At 45.1% G+C, this 25491-nt stretch overlaps 1 protein-coding gene across 1 annotated transcript; it reads left to right on the forward strand.

Moving 5' to 3' along the window:
- The first annotated feature begins 16270 nt into the window (after positions 1-16270).
- On the forward strand, positions 16271-17253 carry LOC125542480 (photosystem I reaction center subunit XI, chloroplastic). The gene is made up of 2 exons (XM_048705532.1): positions 16271-16562; positions 16662-17253. Exons 1-2 carry the CDS (start codon positions 16425-16427, stop codon positions 17151-17153), a joined length of 630 nt encoding a protein of 209 aa, XP_048561489.1. The 5' UTR covers positions 16271-16424; the 3' UTR covers positions 17154-17253.
- Positions 17254-25491: the final 8238 nt, after the last annotated feature.

The raw sequence follows: 25491 nt of genomic DNA on the forward strand, positions 1-25491 counted from the left end.
ACAGGGTGGGCTTCGACCTTCCTCTGATGGGCCTGCTCCTGCCGCCTTAACGAAAAAAGTAAAAATTATATGTTCTATTATGAATCAAACTCCCAACCTCTACTCCGGTCCACATAGGTGCTAGCCAGCCAATCTATATTCAGCCTTTGGTAAAGAAGTGATTCGGTATATATTAGTCCCACCTCGCTCTTTTAAATAAAATCCCACCACTTCATATACGCACCTGCACCCTTGCCCCCCACCTGCACCTCAGCGGCGCGAGCGGCGCAATCATCGTTTCCTTAGCGACGTTGTCCCGGCTCGAGGCTGTGTGCCTAGGCGTAGGGTGTCGGATGGTCGATGTAGGCAGCTGGAATTCTTCTCGCAGTGAAGCTATACTATACGTGCTTAAATTCGTGGACGCTGCATGCCAACGTGCGTGAAGATGAACCATGCAAGCTGGGCAGCAGGAGCCAATACCACGCCGGACTCACCCATTGTGCGAGTGTCGAGTAGTGCACAAGGTTGCCTCGGACACGGCGACGACATGATGGCTGGTGGCCTTGAAGACCACTTTGGCTGTGCCATTCTAATTTAAACACATGAACACAAAACGATAGATCATGCCGAGATGCCGTTTCAGTTCACATAAAATACCTCTAATTTTAATATTTTTCATGTGAGATTTTCATGAGTTATAGGCAATAATGCTTCATGGTTTGGCTAGAGAATTAGCTACATATGATCATGTTATGTGCCATCATAAGCATTAGTTTATCCAAAAATCCAAAGGTACCAATATGCATTCTCTATAAAGAATTTTCACATATCTCTTTTCTGTGTGGTATATATAAAAGAAGCAGCTATTTATTTTTTGGATATTGTGTTATTGCACAGTAAAAATGAGCTATTATGTATAATTTGTTTTTCTAGATAATATGGTACTGTGGATTGTGCTTCTTTTACTTAAATGCTGTAGTTAAACAAGTAAATGGCTAACAGTTTGCCCATAACAGAGCAGCCCTAGTGACGGAAATCGAAAGCTTGTGGCTGTGTGAGCATCGAAGGCAGTGGGCATGGAAGCTTCTGGTAGAAGATTTGGAGCACTAGCAAGCAGATAGCCCTTGTTTGAGTTGTCAATGGCAATGGCAAGGGTGGTGTCTTCATGTCATCCTTGCTCGATTAGGAAGCCGATGGTGTTCATAGCTTTAGATCGAAGTCCTTAGGTGTTGGGGGGTGGGGAATCAACCAACGAACTTAACCAATGCATTTTCTCTTCAGAAATGAATTTGCCACCTCTTGTCCATTAGAACAAATAATCCAAAATTAATGTTGTTCAGTCAAATTAATTTACTCAGAATCATAGTTCCGTCTCAAGCTCATGCCACGATCCTCAAATGATCCATCCATCCTTTTTTGTCAATAGCGACCATTCTTCCACGACATAGTTCCTCGACCAGCCAACCTTGATTGAAAAAAATCATTGTTTTCTCCCGTTGCAAGGCACAGGCATTTGTGCTAGTTTGTTTAAAAGCTTGTACATTCATGGGACGGTCCATGACATGGAGGGCTTAGCATAATGCACGGCTACACTTTTATTCGGGACCCCCTATTCGTGCCGAAACCCAGACAAGCACGAACTGCTCCCCCCCCCCCCCCCCCCCCCCCCCCCCCCCCCCCCCCCCCCCCCCCGCTGGTCCCTGTCGCACCATTTTGGGCTGCCATTGTGCGGGTTGCGACGTCCCCTGTTTTTTTGTTCAATAATTTCGGATATAAAAAAATTCAAAAAAGTTGCAAATTTGATATTTTTTCATGAATTCCTGAAATGTTCACAACTTCAAATAATGTTCACAAATTTATATAAAAAATCTTCAAGAATTTAAAAATTGTTCTTGAAGTTAAAGAAGTTCATGATTTAAGAGAATATTCACGAATTTGAGAATTTTTAAAAACTATATCCGATTTCCAATTTTTTTGTGAATTTAAGAAATGTCCACAATTCCAAAAAAAATGTTCACGAATTCATAAAAGTTCATGAATTTATAAAATATTCATAATTTCAAGAAATATTCATGTGTTTGCAATATGTTTATGATTGAAAAAGTTATTTATGGTTTCAAGAAAAATCACTAATTCGAAAGATGTTCGCAAATTGAAAAAGAAAAGTAAAAAAAATAAAGGAGAAAATGAGAAAGAGAAAATGAAAAGAAAGAAGAAAAAACCGAAATGGGCCGGTTAATACAAACAACTTGCGAGTGAGAGGGTACCGGCCAGGTTGCTCGCGAGCCACGTACACACCAAATAGGAGGCACCCTATTATTCCACGCACAAGGTGTGGAATACGTGCTCACGCTCCTATATAATTTTTTAGCCAGATACCCTATTTACCGATCTATGTGATGAAGTGCTGGCCCAACTTTGCCTCTTGTGCGCTACTAACAGAGTACTACCTTTAGTCCAAAATAAATTTCCTCAACTTTATACTAATTTTAATACAAAGTTATACTAAAATTAAGACACTTATTTTGGGCCGAGGGAGTACTTCCAATATCAGTTTTCGGTGATTTTTCTTTTCTTTTCTGATTTTATTTTCAGGTTTCGCCGTCTTCCCTATTTTCTAATTTTTTATATGAACAAACTTCAAAACATGCACATTTATAAAAATGTTAATGTAAAAAATGTTTGAAAATTTATTAAATAATGTATTCATAATTTTACTTATTATTATTATTTTATAAAAATATATTCAAAATATAAGAGTGTTCATGTATTTTAAAAAATGTAAACAGATTTGAAACATGGTCTTAGAATATATTCATAAATTTTAGAAAAGTGTGCACTAGTGGGAAAACCGACTAAATAGCCAAAGAAGTGGAAAAACAACTGAAAAAGCCAAAATGAAGTCCAGAGAAAAGAGAGAAATCGAGAAGAAATAAAAGGGAAAAACTAACAGAAGAAACGAGAGAAAATTGTGTGGAACAATGATTTACATTATGGGCTGGCCGACTGCGCCCACATGTGGCAAGTTCCCAGGGATTACTGGCCTGTTTGGTTGAAGGACTGGACATCGTGCCTGGGGAAACGGTGTGCCTGGAACGAACCTGGGACGATGGAAATATCTGCCTGGCCAGGCTGGCCTGGCAAACGTTTGTTTGGTTCATGTCCTTTGCATGCATCTAGAGTATGTCTTAACTATTTAACTAAAATATTTAAACAACAGACTGCACTGCTAGTCTGCTACTAACTGCTAATCACTGCCAGGCTACATCCAGGGGCATGTAATAGGACGCCTGGCTCAGGCAAATCATATATACTTGTACGGCTATGTCAGGCGTGCATTTCATCTTCCAGGCATCAACCAAACAAGTATAGATGTGCATTTCACACTTCAGGCATAATTCAGGTCAGGCTGGTAGTGCCGTGGACACGAACCAAACAAGCCCTTCCTCTTTCATTGTGCAATAGGAAAGCCTCACCTAAAGCAATTCTAGATGTGCAAGCTACTTGTGTGGCCATTAATTAATTTTATTTATTTAGATATTAACTAAAACTAATTATGTCTAAATATTATTAGAAAAACTATTTAACAATGCGCAAAGTTAATATAGAGCGAAATAATAAAAATGATCGTACACAGTTAAACATTTGTTTGAAGTAAAATGTTTTCTTCCCATATTAGAAATGTCATGTTTATGAAAAAATGGTTATTATTTAAAAAGATCTCGTTCAGTAGAAAAAATTGCCCATATGTTTCAGAATATGTGGTCTACAATTTTAAAATATCCAGGTATTTTCCTAAGAATATACACAAAAGAAAACCAAAAAGAGAACTAAAAGTGAAAAGGTTATAACCTAAGAAAAAGTGAAAAAGGGGAAATCATAAAATCATAAAAATAAAACTAAGTGCAATAGTAAAATAAAAACAGAAAACAGAAATCAGAAAAGGAAAAGGGAAACTATTGGAAAAGAGACATTTAGTGAGAAACTGTAGGGAACCGGCCCTGGTCAAAAGCAATGGGGGTGGGGTGGGGTGGGTTAAAGGGTGGTTGTGGTTACACGGAGCTATTGTAAAGCAAGCTATGAGCGGTAAATAGGATTCCAAAGTTGCAACGTAAGAACCACTTAAGATGTATACATACACAAACATATATGTCCTAAATGGGTAATAAATGCGAACAAGCTTTAAGTAGGTGTTTTATACATGCATAAATTGCGCTTACTCTAGATTGGAAACTTTCTTTACGAGAATAATGGCTGGAGTATGTAGAGCCAATTAACTCGAGAAGGGCTCCAAAAGCACCAACTTTTCAAAAGATGGACAACATCTCTTTTTAGATTATAGTTCTCCCAACATTGGCCCATGTAACATTAGGTGGAGTTGTATCGAGTTCTTCCTATAAGGAATATACAAAAAAAAATCTTGGTCAGGTATGTAATCCCAAATGATGCTCAACCAAACCAAAAATTCTTCGTAGATTGGCTCGTGTGACAATTATTATTTCATAGGATTTCCATATATTTGATAGCTTGTGTCACCAAACCAAAAGTCAAGCAGCATTTTGCTATGTGTGTAATCCAAAATCAGCAGTGTAAATCTCCAATAAGTAAAGCTTTTGGTTCCAGTGGAAAATCTACATGATAGATCGGGGTCATGTTAAAATTCAGTATATTAATATGGGACACACTAGTCTTAGGTCACTGGTCTTCTCTCAAAAACATGTTCAAATAATAGAAGTGTAGCCACTGAAATTTTCTTCTCTCATATTCTCATGTCAGGACTCATGAGTCGCTAGTTATGACCCAGTCTAGTGAATTCATAGATTACTCAAAATGAATGAATATATTCCCCTGAAGAACAGAGAGGACGACTGAGCGGGATCATGAACCCGAGATAGAAACACTATGTACAGCGTCAGCTAGATACCATAGTTTGATTGGATTTGGGTTGTGCTATTTGCACGCATAAACAGACCGGCCCCAAACTAAAACAGTCTAGCGATTCCACAGGGTATCAAGTTGATCCTACTGCTCTTGAATTGGCCTGACAATCCCCCGGATCAAGGGAAAATGACTCCGGCACACCAACACAACCAGGGTTGTGCTTACTGTGCTGCAACACACCGCGACACATAGGACTGGTAACCTGGTGAGTTTGTGCGATGCCCACAAAGAAAAAAACGAGCTTACATATCTCCCGCGGGATTGATCAGAGCTGTATCTTGCCTAAGTTTTCGAAAATTCCATGCACGGCATTGTTTACTCTCGCTTCTTCAGAACTTCCCGATGCCTCTCACTCCTACTCGAGGATTCACATAATGGATTTGCTAGTATTCAATTTTGGCAGTTGGCTAATCTAGTCCAACTGATTGGTCAAAAAAGTTAATAACAGATACAGATTTCAAACACATTGGCGTACAAGGTGTCGGTTTTGGGGCAGTGTTCATGGGTCGCTCGTTGCGTGTGTGTGATGAGAGTGGACATCAGAGAAGTGGAGAGGGAAAGGGGCGGGGTTGTTTTTAAAAGACATGAGGTAGAACAAGTTTGCGCAGGATCTACAATATCAGCCACGTCACTGATGTGGGAACGCGTCTCTTGTTGGCCATAACCAGGGCATACACCTCAAAACAATAGCATTATAATTGTAGAACTACAAAAGGACAAATGCCACCTGCATGCTTTGATTTGTGAGTGATATGCTCATTAGCTTGTCGGAACGACATGAAGGGTGGCGTAGCACTAGCCAGTTTAGCTTCATTGATGACCACAATTAACATCACTAGAAAATCTGCTGCTCTAGCACAATTTTACTCCTTCATTGGAGGCTAAACCTATCGAGCCCCTCAAATACACAGACGCCATGGGGTATTTAAATCATCCTCAAAATAAAACTGTGCATCTACCAAGTTAACAACTACATGTAGCACGATATCTATCTCAGTGGGTTTCTACTGAGCTGATTAAACAGTTATGTTGTTCAAGCTGTCTAGACAGCGATTCATCCCCCTTTTTGCACTGCATTAAAAAATATATTTCAAACCAGGTTCATATACTAAGAGTATATCTACAGCCAGATATATGAAATCCCCCCTTCTTATACCTCTGCGGACGCGTCCACGGATCGTGACCGGTCAATCCTCACAAACACATACCTCAAATTTAAACCCTTAAATCCATAGTACTCATGCAGACTACTATGTACATATGAAATACGTACTAATATAAATCGTGGTCGGAGATGCAGACACATCGGTGCTGGCGGTGACTAACGGACCGGCCTCTTGCTCATTTTTTTTCCGATAAAGGGCACTTTTATTATGTCAGAATATATCATCAAGTGGATACAAAACATTATCAGTAACACCCGGCCTCTGCATAATTAGGATGTACACAACCAAACATCAAAATTCTGACAATGAGAAAAGTAACAAAAATGACAAGTCGACAACAGTAGAGTTCTATAGACTGACACTATGCCTATGTCAAAAATGGCGATGGGTCGATCCGGGTCATGCTGCCACTAATATTGGGAAAAAAAATCTTCGTAGCCGCCCGCTTCAATCACGTACACACCGCCTTGAACATCGGTTGGTGCTCCGGTCGTTGTAGCGTAGGCCACGTATGAAACGAGTGCATACAACGGAAAATAACCTGTAGAAGAGAATCTTTTTTTCATTAAAACTAAATCCTTTCTACATAGTCAAAACGACCAAAGTAAGACATATGCTCCTACCCTCATTAGCGTTTTGAACCTATTTTGAATACCGTTCAACCAATGACCAAATATATTGGCAACAATAGTGGGGGGTATAGATTTGACGCTATTTGGATGATTGACCATGTAGAACATGCAAACTTGCATTAGAAAAAGAGGTGCTTGACAATCTCGTCATAAGCACAAAAGCAACACTGCTTACTTCATGGCCAGTTGCATCATGCAAGGTTGTCTTTGATTAGCACAACTCCCTTACGAAGATACCACATGAAGACTTTTACTTTTAGTGAAATCTCAGACTTCCAATTTTTTTTGTTATTACTCACTTGCCTCCTGCTCATTGGCTGCCTCATTCATGGCCACGGAGAGTTTGTCGCGCTCCGTGGCCACCTGGCAGGGTAGCGGCGGTTGGCCTCCACCTCTTCCTTCGACAGGACGGATTCGAGGATGGAATGTGCTCCACTGCCTCCTCCGTAGGAAGCCCTCAGCCGGAGGATCCGCCTCGCGCGCTTCATTGTCCTCCTCCTCCGGCTCCGTGCCCTCCATGGCCGCGTCCCGCTCCTGCTCCTGCTCCGCCTCCTCCTCCTCCTCCTCCAGCTCCGATGAGTCTAGAGGAAGGCCGAATGTGATACGAGCTTCACTCCTAGCCCGGATCTCCTCAAGCAGCTCAAGGTGCCGCTCCGGTGTGAGCATGGCATACGTCGTGTCCTTCTGCCAGCCATGGTTATCGGTGGATGACAAGCATATATGGGAGGTGGCGGCGCGAAGGGGAGGGAGAGGGAGGGGAATGGGATGCGGCTAAAGTTGGAGTTCACTGTCTATGTTAAACAGTCATTTTTGAATCACCGGGAGGTGCGCCGGAGTGGCACCATGTACGTCCTCACTGCCCTTGTTGAAATTCGAAGAGACGCCCGTCAGACCAATGGTTTCCTAGTGTTTTCACGTGGGCCCATGCGGCAAGTCTGACTTGGTGAACGCGCCCGGGCCTCCCAAAATCTACCCCAGATATGGGCTTGATATGAGGCATCCCGGTTAGCCCGCGCATATGGGGCCGCTATGAGGGGCCAGTCTAGGTCGGGTTATTTTTGACCGGTTAACGACCGGGCTGTCCACCAGGCTTATAGATTGGTTGTTAACTGGTGATATCTGTTCTTGTTCATCACGATGATCATGAGTGACGATCTGCTTAGGTATCAATGTGAAATATGAAATATGAAGATCTATCGGCCATGATCCTTTAGTTAATAGAGGATTCATAAGATTAGTGGCCGCAATAATGTCTGACTTACCTCTTTCTTTGCCGGCTGGTTGCCATCTCCTTTAAATATAGAATCGGGAAACGCCTAGAGTGATATTTATCATGTTAGAAAAGCACTGACAATGTTTTAGTCACAACGTTTTGAATCACCTTTGTCATGAACTTAAGATGCCGATTGCCACACTTCGGCAGAACATAGCCAGTTCTACGCCCTTCCAGTCTAGCTTTTTTTAAAGCACTGGCCGTAGAACAATCGTTCTATGTAACTTTCATTAACATTAACAAAAGTTACAAGAGAAAGCGAAAGCAAAACAAAACAAAAGTCTAGCCCAACTTAGCTACAAGAAATAAAGGAGTAGGCAGCAATGTTGTCTCTCCTCGGGTTCACAGCCTGATCGTGAATGTCTCGGAGACGGAAAGCCACTAGCTAGGCCCATAGCTAAACTTTCATTTCTTTCACGATGCATCATATTCCCATAATTAGTGATCTAATGGCTTTCGTTGTCTCGTGATCCTTCGAGCTAGTGAGGCCGCTACGTAGCATGCGACCTACTTGAGTAATAGCAGCATAGTATGTATGTGTGTGAGTGTATTGAGTGGTTAAGAATTGATGGGGCAGTATACTTATAAAGAAGCCTAGATGACATTGTATGCATGGTTGAAGGTTGGTGTCTGAGACTATACCATTGATCATATTGATTTCTGGCATGTCAGAAACTAATTTTAAGATATGACCCCACAGGCCGTTATAAGTTCCATTAAGGGAAGGAAGGCACCTCTGTTTACGAATTTACATCTACAACTTTGCTGAGGATGGGAATGAGAATTAGATGATAAAATCCAAATGAAGTTAATATCACATCATCCCCAAGGTTTGTCATACACCACTACTTTGAGTGTATAAAAGCAACCAATATATTGGTACCGACTTAAGGATTTGAATGTCATCTAGAGCTGTAGGTTGTGTGACGGGCATGAAATAGAAGCATGTTTCCACATTATGTAATGCTTAATGAGTATTCTACGAGGAAAGAGGCAGATATTCTAAAGGGATAGGTATATTTTTCGTCCTCGAACTTTTCCAAGAGTTTAGAAATCGTCCCTCAACTTAAAACCGGATAGTTTTCGTCCCTCGTGCTGCTTCGGGTGGTTTTAGTACGTGGTGAATAGTAACTCGGTGAACAGTAAAATCGAAAAAATAGCAAAGAAAATCATAAAAATCTGAAATTTTACAGTATCGAGGATACTCTGGTGCGCAAGACCCGTGCCAAATTTCATGGTGTTTCAACATTCGAGCAGCTCGTGACAAACAAAAAACCGTAAATATGTACATTGGTGAACAGTAAATTCAAAAAAATAGCAAAAAAAACTAAAAATTTATGTAATTTTTTGGCATCAAAGATGGTCAGGTACGTAAGATGTGTGCAAAATTTCTTCATCAAATGACATACGAGGAGCTCTAGCCAAAAAAAACAAAATAGCAAACTTTTAAAAAAATTTGAGCCAAATTTTGTTTTTTTTGCCACGAGTTCATACAATGCCCAAACAACACGAAAATTTGCACGCACGTTGAATCCCCAAGCCTCTTTGATGCCAAAAAAAATTCATACTGTTTTGATTGTGTTTGCTATTTTTTGAATTTACTGTTCACCGACGTACATATTTACAGTTTTTTGTTTGCCGCGAGCTGCTCGAATGTCGAAATACCATGAAATTTTGCACGGGTCTTGCGCACGAGAGTATCTTCGATGCTGTAAAATTTCATATTTTTTTGAATTTTTTTGCTATTTTTTCGATTTTACTGTTCACTGAGTTACTATTCACCACGTACTAAAACCGCCCGAAGCGGCACGAGGGACGAAAACTATCCGGTTTTGATAGTTGAGGGACGAAACTATCCGATTTTGATAATTGAGGGACGAAAACTATCTGGTTTCGAGTTGAGGGACGATTTCTAAACTCTCGAAAGAGTTCGAGGACAAAAAATATACTTATCCCTATTCTAAATGGTTGGCCATCTATATGATTCACACCTACGTTGTCTTTATGCTGAATTTGTTACAAGGAAAGCTTTAGGTCTTCATCATGTTGGTTAAAACAATATAGGCACGCCAAAGATACTTGTTGCGTCTTGGATTATAATACCCTTGAACGTGTTGTCATCATTTTCTCTAAGTTTCTTTCTATATTTTTAAGGTTAATGTCAGTGTTGTCAATTCATTTTTACCTTAGAATATGTTTTACTTTTTATTAGAATTTTTTACTGGTAAAAATGAAGTGATTGGCGTGAAAAATCCCATTTATTTTTCATGTTTGTGGTAATGTTTCTGGCTCTTGTTTTTTTTTTCGTTGCTTAGTACATATTTGGCCGCTGAGTTTCCCCCTACATTGGTACATCCGGCATCAGTTTGCTAATGCAATCGTGAGAAACAACTTAATTTTGTGTTAGAATGTCAAAATAATTTTTTATAACTAATCCACTTAGTATGTTATTATCATTATAAAAGTTGCACAAGTTTACATTTGTTTTCTTGCACAATACGGATGAGTGCAAGTTTTCTGTACCTTGTGTTTTTTTTCTTTTGGAAAAGGAAGTTGACCCCTGGCCTCTACATCAAATGATGCACACACCATTTTATTAAACAAAGTACGAGGTTTCAAACAAAGGTCTCAAGCAAACCGTGTAAGTAAGGACAAAAAGTGCCACAACAAAAATAGGGTAAGATGAATAACACTTATGCTATTGTTGGACAGCCATCCAAACCGATTGTAAGTATCCCGTCCTATCGTCTTCCAACAGTTGCACTCAATAGGCATAAGCTCCTTATTATTTGGATGGAGTAGCAACCACGTACGGATCCAAGCAAACACCTGGAAGATGACATGTAAAAAATTTGTGATAGTTCATCAGTTAAAAGTGACATCATTCGGACAGTTCCATGACTCAAAAGTAATGCATCAAATCTGAACTGTTTTGTGGCCTCTACACACACGACAAGCACTAAACTAGCATCTATACCCTACTAGAAGACAACGTAATAGTCCAATAGAGATGGAGGTCATAGGGATCATACCTGAGGGGAGCCGCGCCAGCGACGGAAAATAACTCTGACACAAGGATCAAGGGAAAATGACTCCAGCACACCAACAGAGTTATTTACCCAAAACCATCATACTTGAGATTAGGATAACAATTTAGTATTAGATTTGAACCAGGTCACAAAAAACCATCATCTATGTGCCTAATGCGTAATGCAGAGCACTGACGCTCGAATTTGGCCGTGAAAATAGCGAAACCGACAGGTGGGGCCTGCCTGTCGGGCTGGCGTGGCGAAGACCAAAAAGTTTGACTGACTGATGTGGCAAATAATACACGAAGCCCACCTGTCAATGAGTAAACAGTCATCTTCTTCACATCTCTGTTTGTATTGGATGTTTCATCAAACAGCTTCTAGGCAGCCATCGGGGAGCTCTTTCTTGCAGGCATGACGATGAGTTTGACGGGGCCGGAGCACGGGGCGGAGTGCGGTGACCAGGGAAGGCCACTCAGATCAGACGTGAAGCCAGCGGCTCGTCGGGCTTCAAGCTGCCGGCGATGACGGCTCGGCGGCCGGCTGGACAGGCCCTCCAGCACAGGCGCGACCAGGGGCTCCGTGCTCACCGCCGTAGCATCGCCAGCCGTCGTGCGCAGCAGTCCAGCGTGTCGTAGCGTCGCCAGCCGTCGTGCGCAGCAGTCCAGCGTGTCGTAGCGTCGCCAGCCCAGAGCGAGCTCGCCATGGAGATTCTTGCCTGCAGGTGGTCGTCGCCCGTCCGCCGCAGCGACCTTGCTGCAGTCGCCGCCCTGCCACCGGCCACCGGCGTGCGCACGCACGCCCGAGCTACGGGAGGTGGCGTCGGGGGCTCATGGGGAGCGGCAGCAGCTTGTCTGCCTCTCCATGGAGTGACGGCGGAGGGAACTAGGTGAGCGCCGGAATCAGCGAGCCGCGGTGCACGCGCCAGGTCCCGCCTGCGGTGGCTGCAGGCGTGTGTGCATGCCACGGCTAGCGGCGACTGCAGGCGTGCGTGCGTGTCCGTGGCCAGGGGCAGCCCCATGTACGCAGCAGGGGCTCCTCTGCCACGCCGACGGGAGCGACGGCGGCCTCCTCACGGCGCGCCCAACACCACGACGGTGCTCACCCGTGCCTCTAGTCGCGGGACTCCATCCGCCCACAAGCTGTTCGATGTAATGTCCATGAGAAAGAAATGTGAAGAAGCGGAAGAAATAAAAAAAGTAAAAGTAAAAAAAAACAGTTGAGTCATTGACAGGTGGGACCTTTATCCAACTCAACATATTGTCCATGTAAGCACGCCACGTCATCCCGTTAGGCGGGCCTCACATGTCGGTTTCGCTGTTTTCACGGCCTGAGCGTCAGTGCTCCCCGTTACGCATTAGTCATAATTTTGATGGTTTTTTGTGACATGATTCAAACCTGGTACTACTAAGTTATTAGCCTAGCCTCAAGTGTGATTATTTTGGGTAAATAACGCACACCGACACAACCATCATTGTGCTTAATGTGTTGGAACACACCCCGATACATAGGACTGGTAACCCGGTGAGTTCGTGTGATGCCCACAAAGGATAAACGAGCTTATATGTCTCCTGCGGGATTGACCAGAGTTGTATCTTGCCTAATTTTCTTAAATTCCCATGCACGTTTCCCGTTACTCAAGCTTCTTGCTAACTTCTCGATGCCTCACACTCCTACTCGAGGAGTCACATAAGGGATCATATTAGTATTCAATTTTGACAGTTGCTACTCTATTCCAACTGATTGGTCAAAAAAAGATAAGAACCAATAGAGATTTCAAACACATTGGCCTACAAGGTGTTGATTTTGGGGCAGTGTTCATGGGTCTCTGTGCTCTGTGTGTGTGTGTGTGTGTGTGTGATGAGAGTGGACATCAGAGAAGTGGAGAGGGAAAGGGATGGGGTTGTTTTTAAAAGACATGAGGTAGAACGAGTTTGCGCAGGATCTTGAATATCAGCCACGTCACTGATTTGGGCACGTGTCTCTCCTATTGGCTATATACCATGTCATACACCTAAAACAAATGCATTATTATTGTAGAACTACAATAGGACAAATGCGACCTACATGCGTTGATTTGTGGGTGATCGCGGCTCCTTAGCTTGTCAGAACGACATGAAGTGTGGTATTGCACTAGCATGTTGACCTTGTTTAACGATCACAGTTATCATCACTAAAAAATCTGCTGCTCTAGCACCATTTTACTTGTTCAGTGGAGAGTAAACCCATTGAGCTCTCGTGAAATACTCAGATGTCATGAAGGATTTTTAATCATCTTTAATACTTCCTCCATCCCAAAATAAATGACTCAACTTTGTACTAACTTTAGTACATGTATCAACTTAATGGGCCTATCATCTTAAAATCAACACGTGTTGATGGCGTTTGTCCTTCTGTACCAGCACAATTAATGTGCATGACATTTGACATTTGCTCTAGCACAAATGACATGGGTCTATACCTACCTCAACGTCATCAGAACATCAAACACAAGAACAACACCAGCGAGGGTACTGCTAAAGAATAAAGTAGCGTGATACACACCTATTCATAGTTGTTCGTCCGCACTACTAACCCAACACCTGATAAAAACATACTCCATCCATCCTAAAATAAGTGTCTCAACTTTGAGACGGAGGGAGTACTATTCAAGGCCCAAATGCGAATTGCTTCTGCCTCCATCGTGCATAAAAGGAACCCATTTTCTTCCTTTATCCATTCTCCATATTTATCAACCCACACGCAAACACCACTTACGAACACAATCCTGAAATCCACGCATTCCACACCAATGTGTTTGAAATCTTCATAGGTCATACTCTTTTTTATTGATCTACCTAAAAAGCACTGGTCGGGTTGTTGAATCCGGAGATGGTATTTTGCCATGACCAAGTGTAAGAGTGGGAGGTATTGGGAGGTTAGGGAGGTCCAAAGCCAACTATGTCATAGCTTTAAGCCCTGAAACAACTGATCAAGACGAAACTAGCATATCTTGTGTGTGAGAATTTTTATCACATCCACAAGAAAACCTCAAAGACTTTAAGAACATGTGGGTCCTAGAATAATTAATGGTTCGAAACAACTGGCCAAGACGCAAGTGGGATATCAAGACCAATGTAAGGATGAAGGTCTTTAGTCATTTTTAATTGTTCGGCGTTCCTCTGTAATATGTATCAGACTGGATGTGATCCTCTGTAATATGTATCCTAAAAAAAAAGACTGGATGTGATCCTGGCGGAATGTAACAAGCGGTAGGGAGTGGCCTTTGACATTTTTGAAGGAAACAAAACAAATTGAAATTCACTGCCATTAGTTGCAGAGGAAAAAAATGAAGGTAGGGTGATTTATAAAGCATAAATTTTAACATCGCAAACCAATATACGCATAGTAATAGTGCACACATGAAATTCAATTCATATTGATGAGTGGCATGTGCTGTAACACCGCCACGATATTTGGGTTGAAGCTAGCTACTACCACTATCAAGTACCTTAAAATAGATTTTCAAAACATTCATCACATGAAAATACAACTAAAATAAGTACATTATAGATTGCTAACCTATTCTCTGAAAATGCCACTAAAATACCGAAAAATATGCCCCTCACATTTACCTTTGCCAGGTCCTCCCCCTTCCTACCCATCTTCTTGTTCGTTTCCTTTACCGGCAATGCCGCTGCGCCACCAGCAACTGGGAAAGCCTATGCACCGCGTGTCTACGCCGGTGACCCCGCCCAGCCTCTGCAACTGCGTCCTGCCTGGCTTGGTCGCTTGGATCTGGAGAGCCCGTGGGAATTGCTCCTGGCTGAGAAGGGACTCCACCCTAGCCTGACCAGCGAAGGCCGCTGCCTCTGCGAAGACTCAGCCCTCAAAATATCCATCCCACCGCCGTCGGGCACCAGATCTGCTGCGCACATGGCCGCTACCGATGCAACATCTTGCACTAGCCGATCTTTTGAATCCACGTGCCATAGCGTTGGCAGGATGAATCCAGTCCACATTGTAGAGCTCCTGCCACCACAGCCATCCGCACCGAGCCCCTACGTCCATGCGCGGACCACCTGTTAGTATGGACATGGATTTTTAAAGCTCGGGCTTCTGGACACCCCTTATCCTTAGAGAACTAACGTATTACATGAAAAGTTTCCTTCAAACTTTGCAAGATACCAAAACATTCTAACTAGAACGTGGGAAAAGACTTCCAGATTTTTTCGTCCAACATAAATATACGAAATAAGATTTTTTAAATAAAAAAATATACTTTTTCGTATTTTGATGCATGAAAAATTCCAAAAGTTTTTTCCACATTCTAGTAAGAATGTTTTGTTGAGCCGTCAAGTTTAAAGTTCATATGTTGTTTTATATGGGAGAAACAAAAAAGACAAAAATAATTGAACGAATCGTGATGCAAAAAAGAGTGGCTAGATAAGGAAGTGTCCTGAAATCTATGCTCTTCAACATGTTTACCCTGTTAGTATGAGTGTGGGCCTTCCAATAGAGGGATGCACCAGCGAAGGACACCTTTGCCTTTGACCCCAGTGCTGTAGTCATGTCCACCGCAGCGGCCGGAAACCGTCATTGAGGAACGCGCGGAGGCTAGTGTATTGATCGGTGAAAATAAAATTTTCATTTACATATCTTCCTCATTTTCGCCTAATTAAGCCTCTAAAGGAAGAAGCTATATTATTAGCATTTTTTTTCATTTTACCATACCTACAGATTTTGGCTCACCAGCTGCCTATAGATGTGCAGAGCTAATATAAGCGTGAAGATGTCATCTCGGGATGAAAATTCTGGTGCCTTTGTATATGTGTGCAATCCATTTGAAATCCACAGTAGTGTATAATACTTCCTCCATTTAATATATAAGTCTTTTTAGAGATTTTAATACGGACTACATATGAAAGTATGTAGACATATTTTAGAGTATAAGTTCATTCACTTTGTTTCGTATATAGTCCATATCGAAATCTAGGTATATAGTCCGTATACTTTTATTTGATGGCTCCATAATTTGCTTGTAAAAAGGCAGCACATGTCTCTGTGTTTTACATATTTCATTTTATATGTATTGTATCAGTCTGCACTCTGCACTACAAAATCTAAATAGAGGAAAAATCTACAGCCATAGACAAATAGAGAGTTAGAGACCACACACACAGTGACACGCAGACAGAATCTGAAAATTCGGATAAGAGATAGGATTACAGCCAATGGAAGCCACACAGCTGCGGACCATATCTCGTGTGCAGGGGCCCGCCCAACAAGAGCCAGATTCTCTCCTCTCCCTTGGAGCCACTAAAACATATTGCCGTCCGGACAAATCTTCTTCCTGTAACACATCCATCCATTTCTAGCTGCAGGCAGAGCAGAGTTGAGCGTGTGGGAGTCGAAGGAGATCGAGATGGCAACTGCATATGCTCCTCCGATGGCGAGCCAGGTGATGAAGAGCGGCTTGGTGAGCTCCAAGCCGCGGGGGCTGTCCGGCGCCTCACTCACCAGGAGGCCCCGCTTCGTCGTCAAGGCCGTCAAGTCTGACAAGGTCAGTTGCAATTGCATGGAAGAGAGAGCTAAAATTAAGCGATTCACCACACTTGTATCTCATACATATTCTTGTGTCTCCTCTCTCTCCTACAAACAGGGGACGTACCAGGTGGTCCAGCCCATCAACGGCGACCCGTTCATCGGCAGCCTGGAGACGCCCGTCACCTCCAGCCCCCTCGTCGCGTGGTACCTCTCCAACCTCCCCGCGTACCGCACCGCCGTCAGCCCGCTCCTCCGCGGCATCGAGGTCGGCCTCGCCCACGGCTATCTCCTCGTCGGCCCCTTCGCGCTCACCGGCCCGCTCCGCAACACGCCAATTCACGGCCAGGCGGGAACCCTCGGCGCCATCGGCCTCGTCTCCATCCTCAGCGTCTGCCTCACCATGTACGGCGTCGCCTCCTTCAACGAGGGCGCGCCCTCCACCGCGCCCGCGCTCACGCTCACCGGCCGCAAGAAGGAGGCCGACAAGCTGCAGACTGCGGAAGGCTGGTCGCAGTTCACCGGAGGCTTCTTCTTCGGCGGTGTCTCGGGCGCCATCTGGGCCTACTTCCTCCTCTACGTGCTCGACCTCCCATACTTCTTCAAGTAGATGATTATTGTTTGGCATGTACGATGGGTGCAGATGATGTGATCTCTTCTTGATGGTTGCTTGAAAGAGTCTATGTATAAATGAATTTACGTATTCCTCAGAACCTTTGCATGGATGATACTGCGTATTATAACATGGGAATGTTTAATTTCTATAATGGTGCGTGCATAAACAAAACCCAATCAGAAACATCTTAGGACCGTGCTAACTTCCGACACTGATCGAAAGATAGGCAACATATGCGAACGCCTACTTCTTTCTCTAATCACACATGCATGCAAGGCTTAAGAGCTAATCGGTGTGTGGTTGCCGAAGAGGAACGCATGCAACTAGCCTTGACTTATGATTCCATACGTGCATGCAAACTAAAAGACAAAACAGATAATGTCAGCAAAAGATTTTTCTATTTTGAAACTTTAGAATTTTTTGTGGCTCAAACTTTTGCTTCGATTGAAAAACCGTTTTCACGTAAAAAATCATCGTGACGAGAGCTTTGAAAATAGATCATGTTGGTATGTTTCGACGACTTTTTTTCAAATCAAAAGTTACCACGTTGGACTACGTAAGTTATCACGCTTGCAATACATAACTTATCATGGTGTTTACACTGAACTTACTAGGGGTATGTTTCAACTACTTTTTTGCCTGGGTAAAAGATTACCATGACATTTGTATGTTAACTATCAGTTCTGCAATACCACATTCTAGCACCGATGTCGTGCCCAGGCCGCAAGGTGAGGTCCATGTGCACACGCGGCAAAGGCTTGCTTATGAAACATCACTTTGGGACCTGTGTCATGTCAGGCCAGTTTAGGCGTGTGTTGGGCCAGGGTGATCCCATTCTGGTCCGTTGGCCGCCTATGATCATGTCCGATGGGTGTAGAATATCATTCTATATAGTATAAGTTATCGAGGTATATTTTTCAACAACTCTAGTTAAGCTGCAACTGTATGTTATGATTTTTATTTTTTTACATCCAGAATGATGGTAATACCAGTATGTAACATCGGTTTCTTCTAGTTTAGATATGGATATATCTCTAGTGTAAGTTTAGTAATGTACCAAAACTAACACTGTCTAATTACTACTTTGGGTCTAGCTTATTTCCTCGCTCAGTGGACACGTGGTGGTGGTTGCACATACATAATTTTGGTTTGACCAAGGTCTCTAACTCTACCGATTCCCTTAAAAATAAATGTACTGAAAATAACTGGCACCATAAAAAGTGAGGCATACTAACGGCCGGTGTACATGTTGACGATGGTCACTCCATAGCATGGTGAGTTGCATGATCGATCAACATATGCAAGTGACTTTTGTCGTTTCTGCTACAATTAATCAAAAATTACAACGTCACTGGGTCTGTTTACCTCCTGGTGGGATGATGTGGCTAAGAGCATCTCCACCCACGCCCCGGGAACACCCCCAGGCCACTTTTTTAGCACCGGCAGAAAAAATGCTCCCAGTCACGTCCCCAAGTCCTAATTTTTCGCCGGATTGAAGCAAAAACAGCCCCGGCGACCGCAACCCACACCCAGCCTACCGGGGGGCGCTTGGGACCGCCGGCACTCCCTTTTGCATGCCGAAACCCCCATGTCAGCCTCTCTTCCCTCTCTCTCTCCCCGCTCGCCCACATGCAAAAGGAATCTCGCCCATTTTTCCTCGCTTCTCTCCCTGCTCGCCGCCCGCCTCCTCGCCGCACTGCCTCGCGCCGCCCGGCCGCCCGCCTCCTCGCCGCTCCAGCCGCCAGAATCGCCTCGCCGAGCCCCAGGAAGCGGAGGAGGAGGATGAGCGGGGAGAAGCAGATGCGGCGGGCGGCCACGTGGAGCGCATCGGAGCCAGCGTGCTTGGCTCCGTTGGTGAGGAGGAGCTCCGCGAGGTCGAGCAGCATGCTCCCGGACTCGTCCTCGGCGTGGGGTGTGGCGTGCCGGGCGCCCCCTTCCTCCTCCTCCCTCCTCTTCGTCCTCGTCGACGCCGGCCATGGAGGGCGCGCGCGGCCAGGCGCCCCCCTTCCTCCTCCTCCCTCCTCTCCTCGCTCCTCGACCTCGCGGGCGGTGTGGCTGCTGCACATGCCATGGCGGGGCTCGCGCTCGTGCGGCCGTGGCAGAGCTCGCGCTCGCGTGGAGGAGGGAGCTTGATGGAGGGATGGTGGTACGCGGCGGCGAGGCCCGTGCCAAGGAGCGTGCGGCGGACGGTGGCGGGCGTCCTCGATGGTGCTGGAGACGGTGTCGAGCTGCGATGCCGCCACACGTCCTCGGAATGCGTCTTGGGTGGGGGGACGGCCGGGAAATTTTGCCTCCCATAGCCAGAAATTCCGCCGGCGTGATCCGAAGCGGCGAAAAAAAGACCTCCTGGGGGCGCCAACGAGTGGAGATGCTCTAACATTGAAGACCGTATAGATGTTATATTTTTCTTGGCCACATCACGCTAGGAGTAGGAGGCATGACATGTTAACATGATAGTGCTTTAAATTTTGGAAGGATAGGGAGGACTCTTTAGTCATCCTCTGTCATTGCAGTGAAATATTTTAGGGTCAGGATTTGGTGACACGGGGGCCACGTGCCCCTCTTCTGCTGGCTATCAGATGCTTGTCTTGTTTTGGTAGTATGGGTCTAGGACGAAGCACGACGAGCTGGTTACGTTGTTCTTTCTCTATAGTCTGGCAACTACTTTGATTTGCCAAGGTCCGATCGACCGTTTTCTAGTGTCAGTTTAGTAATATACACAAACTAACACTGTTTAGTTGCCACTTTGGGTCTAGCTTGTTTCCTTGCTCAATGGACACGTGTGGTAGTAGTTGCACATACATAAGTTTGGTTTGACCAAGGTTTAACTCGAATCAAGATTCCCGCAAAGAGGCACTCTGCTGAAAATAGCTGGCAATATGAACAGTGAGACATACTCCGGGTCGGTCTATATATTGACCATTGTTACTTTATAACATGGTGAATAAACCACTAGCGGCATTGCAGGATCGATCAACATGTGCAAGTGACTTTTGTCCTTTCTGCTGAAATTAATTACAACGTCCGTGGATCTATGAGCTGCATGATGAGTGACCTGGCTAATGTTGAAGACCGTCGACATGCCAGTACTTCTACATCCTCTATCTTGATAAACCTACCCTTTTCCTCGCTACTTCTCCATTCTTCACTAACCTCCCCGACCGTCACACACGCACTCACACCTGCGCTGTCCCAAAACCGAAAACAATGCGCTGAAATCTGGATATTCTCTAAAACTTCAATAGAAAGTCAATGTTGCTGGAAGCGTATTTACGTGTGTTTTACTTGAATACACCACACTAGGAGTAGGAGGCATCGGAAAGTTAGCAAGATATTATGCCCATGCTTGGAATTTTGGGAAGGCTAGGGAGGATGCCTTAGTCATCCATTATCCAGGTGAAAGAATCTAGAGTTGGGATTAGGTACCATGTTGGTTGTGTGCCACTCATCAACTGGCCATTGTATGCTTCTCCTGTTTTGGTAGTCTGAGTCTAGGACGAAGCACGGCGAGGTGGTTAGATTGTTCTTTCTCTAGGCTGGCAACTGCTCGGCTCCAAGTGGCTAAGGTTCGATTGTAACAGGTGGAAGGGCCGTGGGCAAAATCCTCCAATAATATCTAACAAGTGGGCCTAGACCTGAAAATAAAACAAAAAAAAGTAATTTGTGCTATTTTGTATAGTTGCCAATCAAAAGTGTGGGCATTTAATCAAACAAAACTAAAGATATGCAATTGGACTATAAAAATCCCAGGAAAGAAAACAAATTAATGTATATGGGAAAGATGTCGCCTCCCTCCCGCCCCCCCCCCCCCCCCCCCGGGCGGAGCAACGAAGCCGCCATTAAAGCCCAATCCCCAGCTTCCCACCCACCCCCGCATCTCACCGAACTCTCCCCGCCCCAAATCCCCATATGAGAAGACGCATGGCTGCATAGTGACGCCGCGGCGTGCGGGTTCGCCGACTTGTGCCGGTGGCGCGGGTAGCGGAGCCGAGGGCACTTCCGCCTCCGACAGCGGCGCCGCTGCCCGAGATCGATCCGCACTCGCCGGAGGCTCGCCGCGATATGAGGCGGGTGGTGCTGGAGCGCTTCCTCGACCGCGACGAGTGGGGGGAGATCCACATGCATATCCTCCGCCACGCGAACTTCGTCGAGCGCGCACGCTTCATCGGAGACAACGGCTGCGAGGATGTGGAGCTCCTCTTCTGGGCGATTCAGGAGGCGGAATCGCCAGATCTGCGGCAGGCCGCCCGCTGGGAGAACTTCCGGACGGCGAATCCCTCAAGGCTCAACATCCGGCCACCGTCATGGGAGGGAATCGCCAGGATCCCGCCGGAGTTCATCCCTCCGGGGACCGTCTGGCCTCCGCGCCGTAAGTAGATCGCCTGCCCCGACTGGTTCAGACACAACGACGACCCATCGATCCTCCCCCATGGCCTGGTGAGTTGGGTATGCATCTTCATGTTGATTCAACTCTTAAGGCTAGATTGAGGGATTTCCGTTTGCGCCGTCGGAGGATGCATGCTTATGTTGGTTCGATTGAATGTTCGTCTGGTTCGATTACTGCTGCACCTGTTTAGGATTTGGTGATGGAGATGAGGGTTCTCCCTCTTGACACCCAGTGTAATAAGAAGTGTGTGGCTGCTTTTGCAGCTGGCGAGACCTCGTCGGAGGATTTCTCCGGCGAGGGGCTCAGTCATAGTTTGAATTCCAGCCCCAACCCAGAAGCAACGTCTCCCAGCCGTCCCCACCTGGTGAACCCAGCTTTGCCTGGGTCCACGCTCAAAATACGTGTTGTTGGGGAGAAAGCGGATAAGACGAGGGGATTGCGTAAAGACGAATCCCTAGAAAACATAGAGGAGCACTTTGGCCAGCTCTGGCTCATCCCCTCTCCCCCCGCCGCCGCCTCCCTAGAAACCCTACCCAACAATCGCAAGACCCCCGAAAGACCGAATTCCTTTGCTGGATCCGGAGAGACCTGGTTGAGAACAAGTCCTTTTCAGCTGCGGATTGTTTTCCTGCAGTCCGTCGTCCGTTTGATCCACCTCCAAAACAAATCAAGGTTGTCCGTGAGGGGATTGACCCTGGTTTTATCTCTTTCACGGAGGCTATTAAGCGAGGGGTGAGGATGTCAGATCGCCGTGTCGGGGGGAGTAGCAATCCGGCTGGTCCGGCCAAGGGGACAGGGCAGAAGCCTACTGCATTCGCCGAGCGGAAGCCAGCTGCGCCTGCGACAAAGGAGCAGGCCCCTGCCCCCAAGCCCACCAGATCCACAACCTCGACTGCTGGATCTGCTCAGGTACAATCGTCCCAGTCTGTAGAGGTTGAAGTGGAGCAAGTCCTTGATCCTAGGTATAAAGACATGATATGTTTTAATTGTGGTGGACCGGGACACTATGTTGGAAATTGTGTGAAGCCGAAAGCCTGCTTTATCTATCAGTAGAACCACAACGTAAACAACTGTGCAGCGTGGTCTAAGATTCAACCTATTGCTGCCTTTTTTGGTAGTGGAGCTCAAGGCCTTGGTTTTTACCATGTGGATGTACCTGTTGCAAATGAGTCCAAATGGTTAAACTTCCAGAATTGTGCGGTGGTCAACATCCTGAAAGGAGAAGTGAATTGTGCCAAAGTTATGGAATTACTATCTGCTACTTTCTGTAAGACTAAGCACTGGCCTTGGCAAATCAGAGGGCTCTCCAGTAAGACCTTTTTGGTCAGGTTCCCTCCTTGAAAGAAAGTGGAAGATCTTATTGAATTGCCTAGGTTCTCCCTGCTACAGGATGTCAATGTGACACTAACTGAATGGAAGGGTGGATGTGAACCTTTTGTTGAGTTGATTGAAGCCTGGGTACCGATTGAAGGGATTCCCCCAAAGTGGTGCACTTGGAAAGTATTTGCCCAAATTGCTTCATTGTTTGGGGTGCTTACAGATGTGGATTGGAATGGAATGTTTAAAAATTTCTTTGAGAATGTCAGAGTTAAGATAGCCTGCAGAGATCCAACCAAGATTCCTTTTGAGAGACTAATTGAGATGAAGAAGAAGATGTCTCCACTTGGCTTTACTGTTGAGGGCTTTGAACAAACAGGTGGGGTTGATTCTGTCATTGATGTATATGGGGATGAAGATGATTTTGAGGAAGATGAGAGAGCTGAGGAAGATCAGACAGGAAGACAGGATGGAACACAGGGTGAACATGCTTCTGATGGATCAGGGGGTGGTGACTTAGCTATTGATGAACTTGACAAAGCCAATTTCTCAGCCAAACAAAGATCCTCAAACAAGTCTGGTGCTCAGATGATGGTGGTTGCACCCATGGGAGATGGAATATATGTTGATCAGGAGGAATTTATTCTGAAATGTGCTTTGACAGCTGCTGGCCTTGATGGTTCATCTTCTGATGGACATGAACCTGAACATGATTGTGTGGGTAATCCTACAGATCAAATCATGAATACTGTTGGGGAAAATAATGGGATGTTACCCACAAAACCCCCTCTCCAACTAAGGAAGATACTACACACTGTTGGGTTTCGTAGTAATTTCAAAAAATTTCCTACACACGCAAGATCATGGTGATGCATAGCAATGAGGGGAGAGTGTGATCTACGTACCTTGTACATCGACAACGGAAGCGTTTGGTTGATGTAGTCGTACGTCTCCACGGCCTGACCGATCAAGCACCGAAACTACGGCACCTCCGAGTTCTAGCACACGTTCAGCTCGATGACGATCCCCGGACTCCGATCCAGCAAAGTGTCGGGGAAGAGTTCTGTCAGCACGACGGCGTGGTGACGATCTTGATGTACTACTGCCGCAGGGCTTCGCCTAAGCACCGCTACAATATTATCGAGGACTATGGTGGCTGGGGCGCCGCACACGGCTAAGAGAAAGATCACGTGGATCAACTTGTGTTCATGGGGTGCCCCTTGCCTCAGTATATAAAGGATGGAGGAGGAGGAGGCCGGCCAAGGCAATAGGTGCGGCCAGGATGTGGAGTCCTACTAGGACTCCAAGTCCTAGTAGGAGTCCACCAAGAGGGGAGGAAGGGAGAAGGAAGTGGAGGAGAAGGAGAGGTGGCCGGCCCCCTTTTCCCTAGTCCAATTCGGACTAGAGGGGAGGGGGGGGGCAGCAGCCCCTTGGCCCTTTCTCCTCTTCCCACTAAAGCCCATCAAGGCCCATTGCTTCTCCCGTAACTACCCGGAACTCTGAAAAATACCCGAATCACTCGGAACCTTTCCGATGTCCAAATATAGTCGTCCAATGTATCAATCTTTACGTCTCGACCATTTCGAGACTCCTCGTCATGTCCCCGATCTCATTCAGGACTCCTAACTCCTTCGGTACATCAAAACTCATAAACTCATAATATAACTGTCATCGAAACCTTAAGCGTGCGGACCCTACGGGTTCGAGAACAATGTAGACATGACCGAGACACGTCTCCGGTCAATAACCAATAGCGGGACCTGGATGCCCATATTGGCTCCTACATATTCTACGAAGATCTTTATCGGTCAGACCGCATAACAACATACGTTGTTCCCTTTGTCATCGGTATGTTACTTGCCCGAGATTCGATCGTCGGTATCCCATACCTAGTTCAATCTCGTTACCGGCAAGTCTCTTTACTCGTTCCGTAATACATCATCTCACAACTAACTCATTAGTTGCAATGCTTGCAAGGCTTATGTGATGTGTATTACCGAGAGGGCCCAGAGATACCTCTCCGACAATCAGAGTGACAAATCCTAATCTCGAAATACGCCAACCCAACATGTACCTTTGGAGACACCTGTAGAGCACCTTTATAATCACCCATTTACGTTGTGACGTTTGGTAGCACACAAAGTGTTCCTCCGGCAAACGGGAGTTGCATAATCTCATAGTCATAGGAACATGTATAAGCCATGAAGAAAGCAATAGCAACATACTAAACGATCGGGTGCTAAGCTAATGGAATAGGTCATGTCAATCACATCATTCTCCTAATGATGTGATCCCGTTAATCAAATAACAACTCTTTTGTTTATGGTTAGGAAACATAACCATCTTCGATTAACGAGCTAGTCAAGTAGAGGTATACTAGTGACACTTTGTTTGTCTATGTATTCACACAAGTATTATGTTTCCGGTTAATACAATTCTAGCATGAATAATAAACATTTATCATGATATAAGGAAATAAATAATAACTTTATTATTGCCTCTAGGGCATATTTCCTTCACACACATGACTCCTGAGAGGAATACTGAGAACATGGAATACTGTGAGGATCTGTTGAGATCAGTGGATATATATGACTCTGAAAAATGAGGAAACCAAAGAAGAAGAGT

This window comes from Triticum urartu, chromosome 3, assembly GCF_003073215.2.
Source record: "Triticum urartu cultivar G1812 chromosome 3, Tu2.1, whole genome shotgun sequence".
NCBI classification, from domain to species: Eukaryota; Viridiplantae; Streptophyta; class Magnoliopsida; order Poales; family Poaceae; genus Triticum; species Triticum urartu.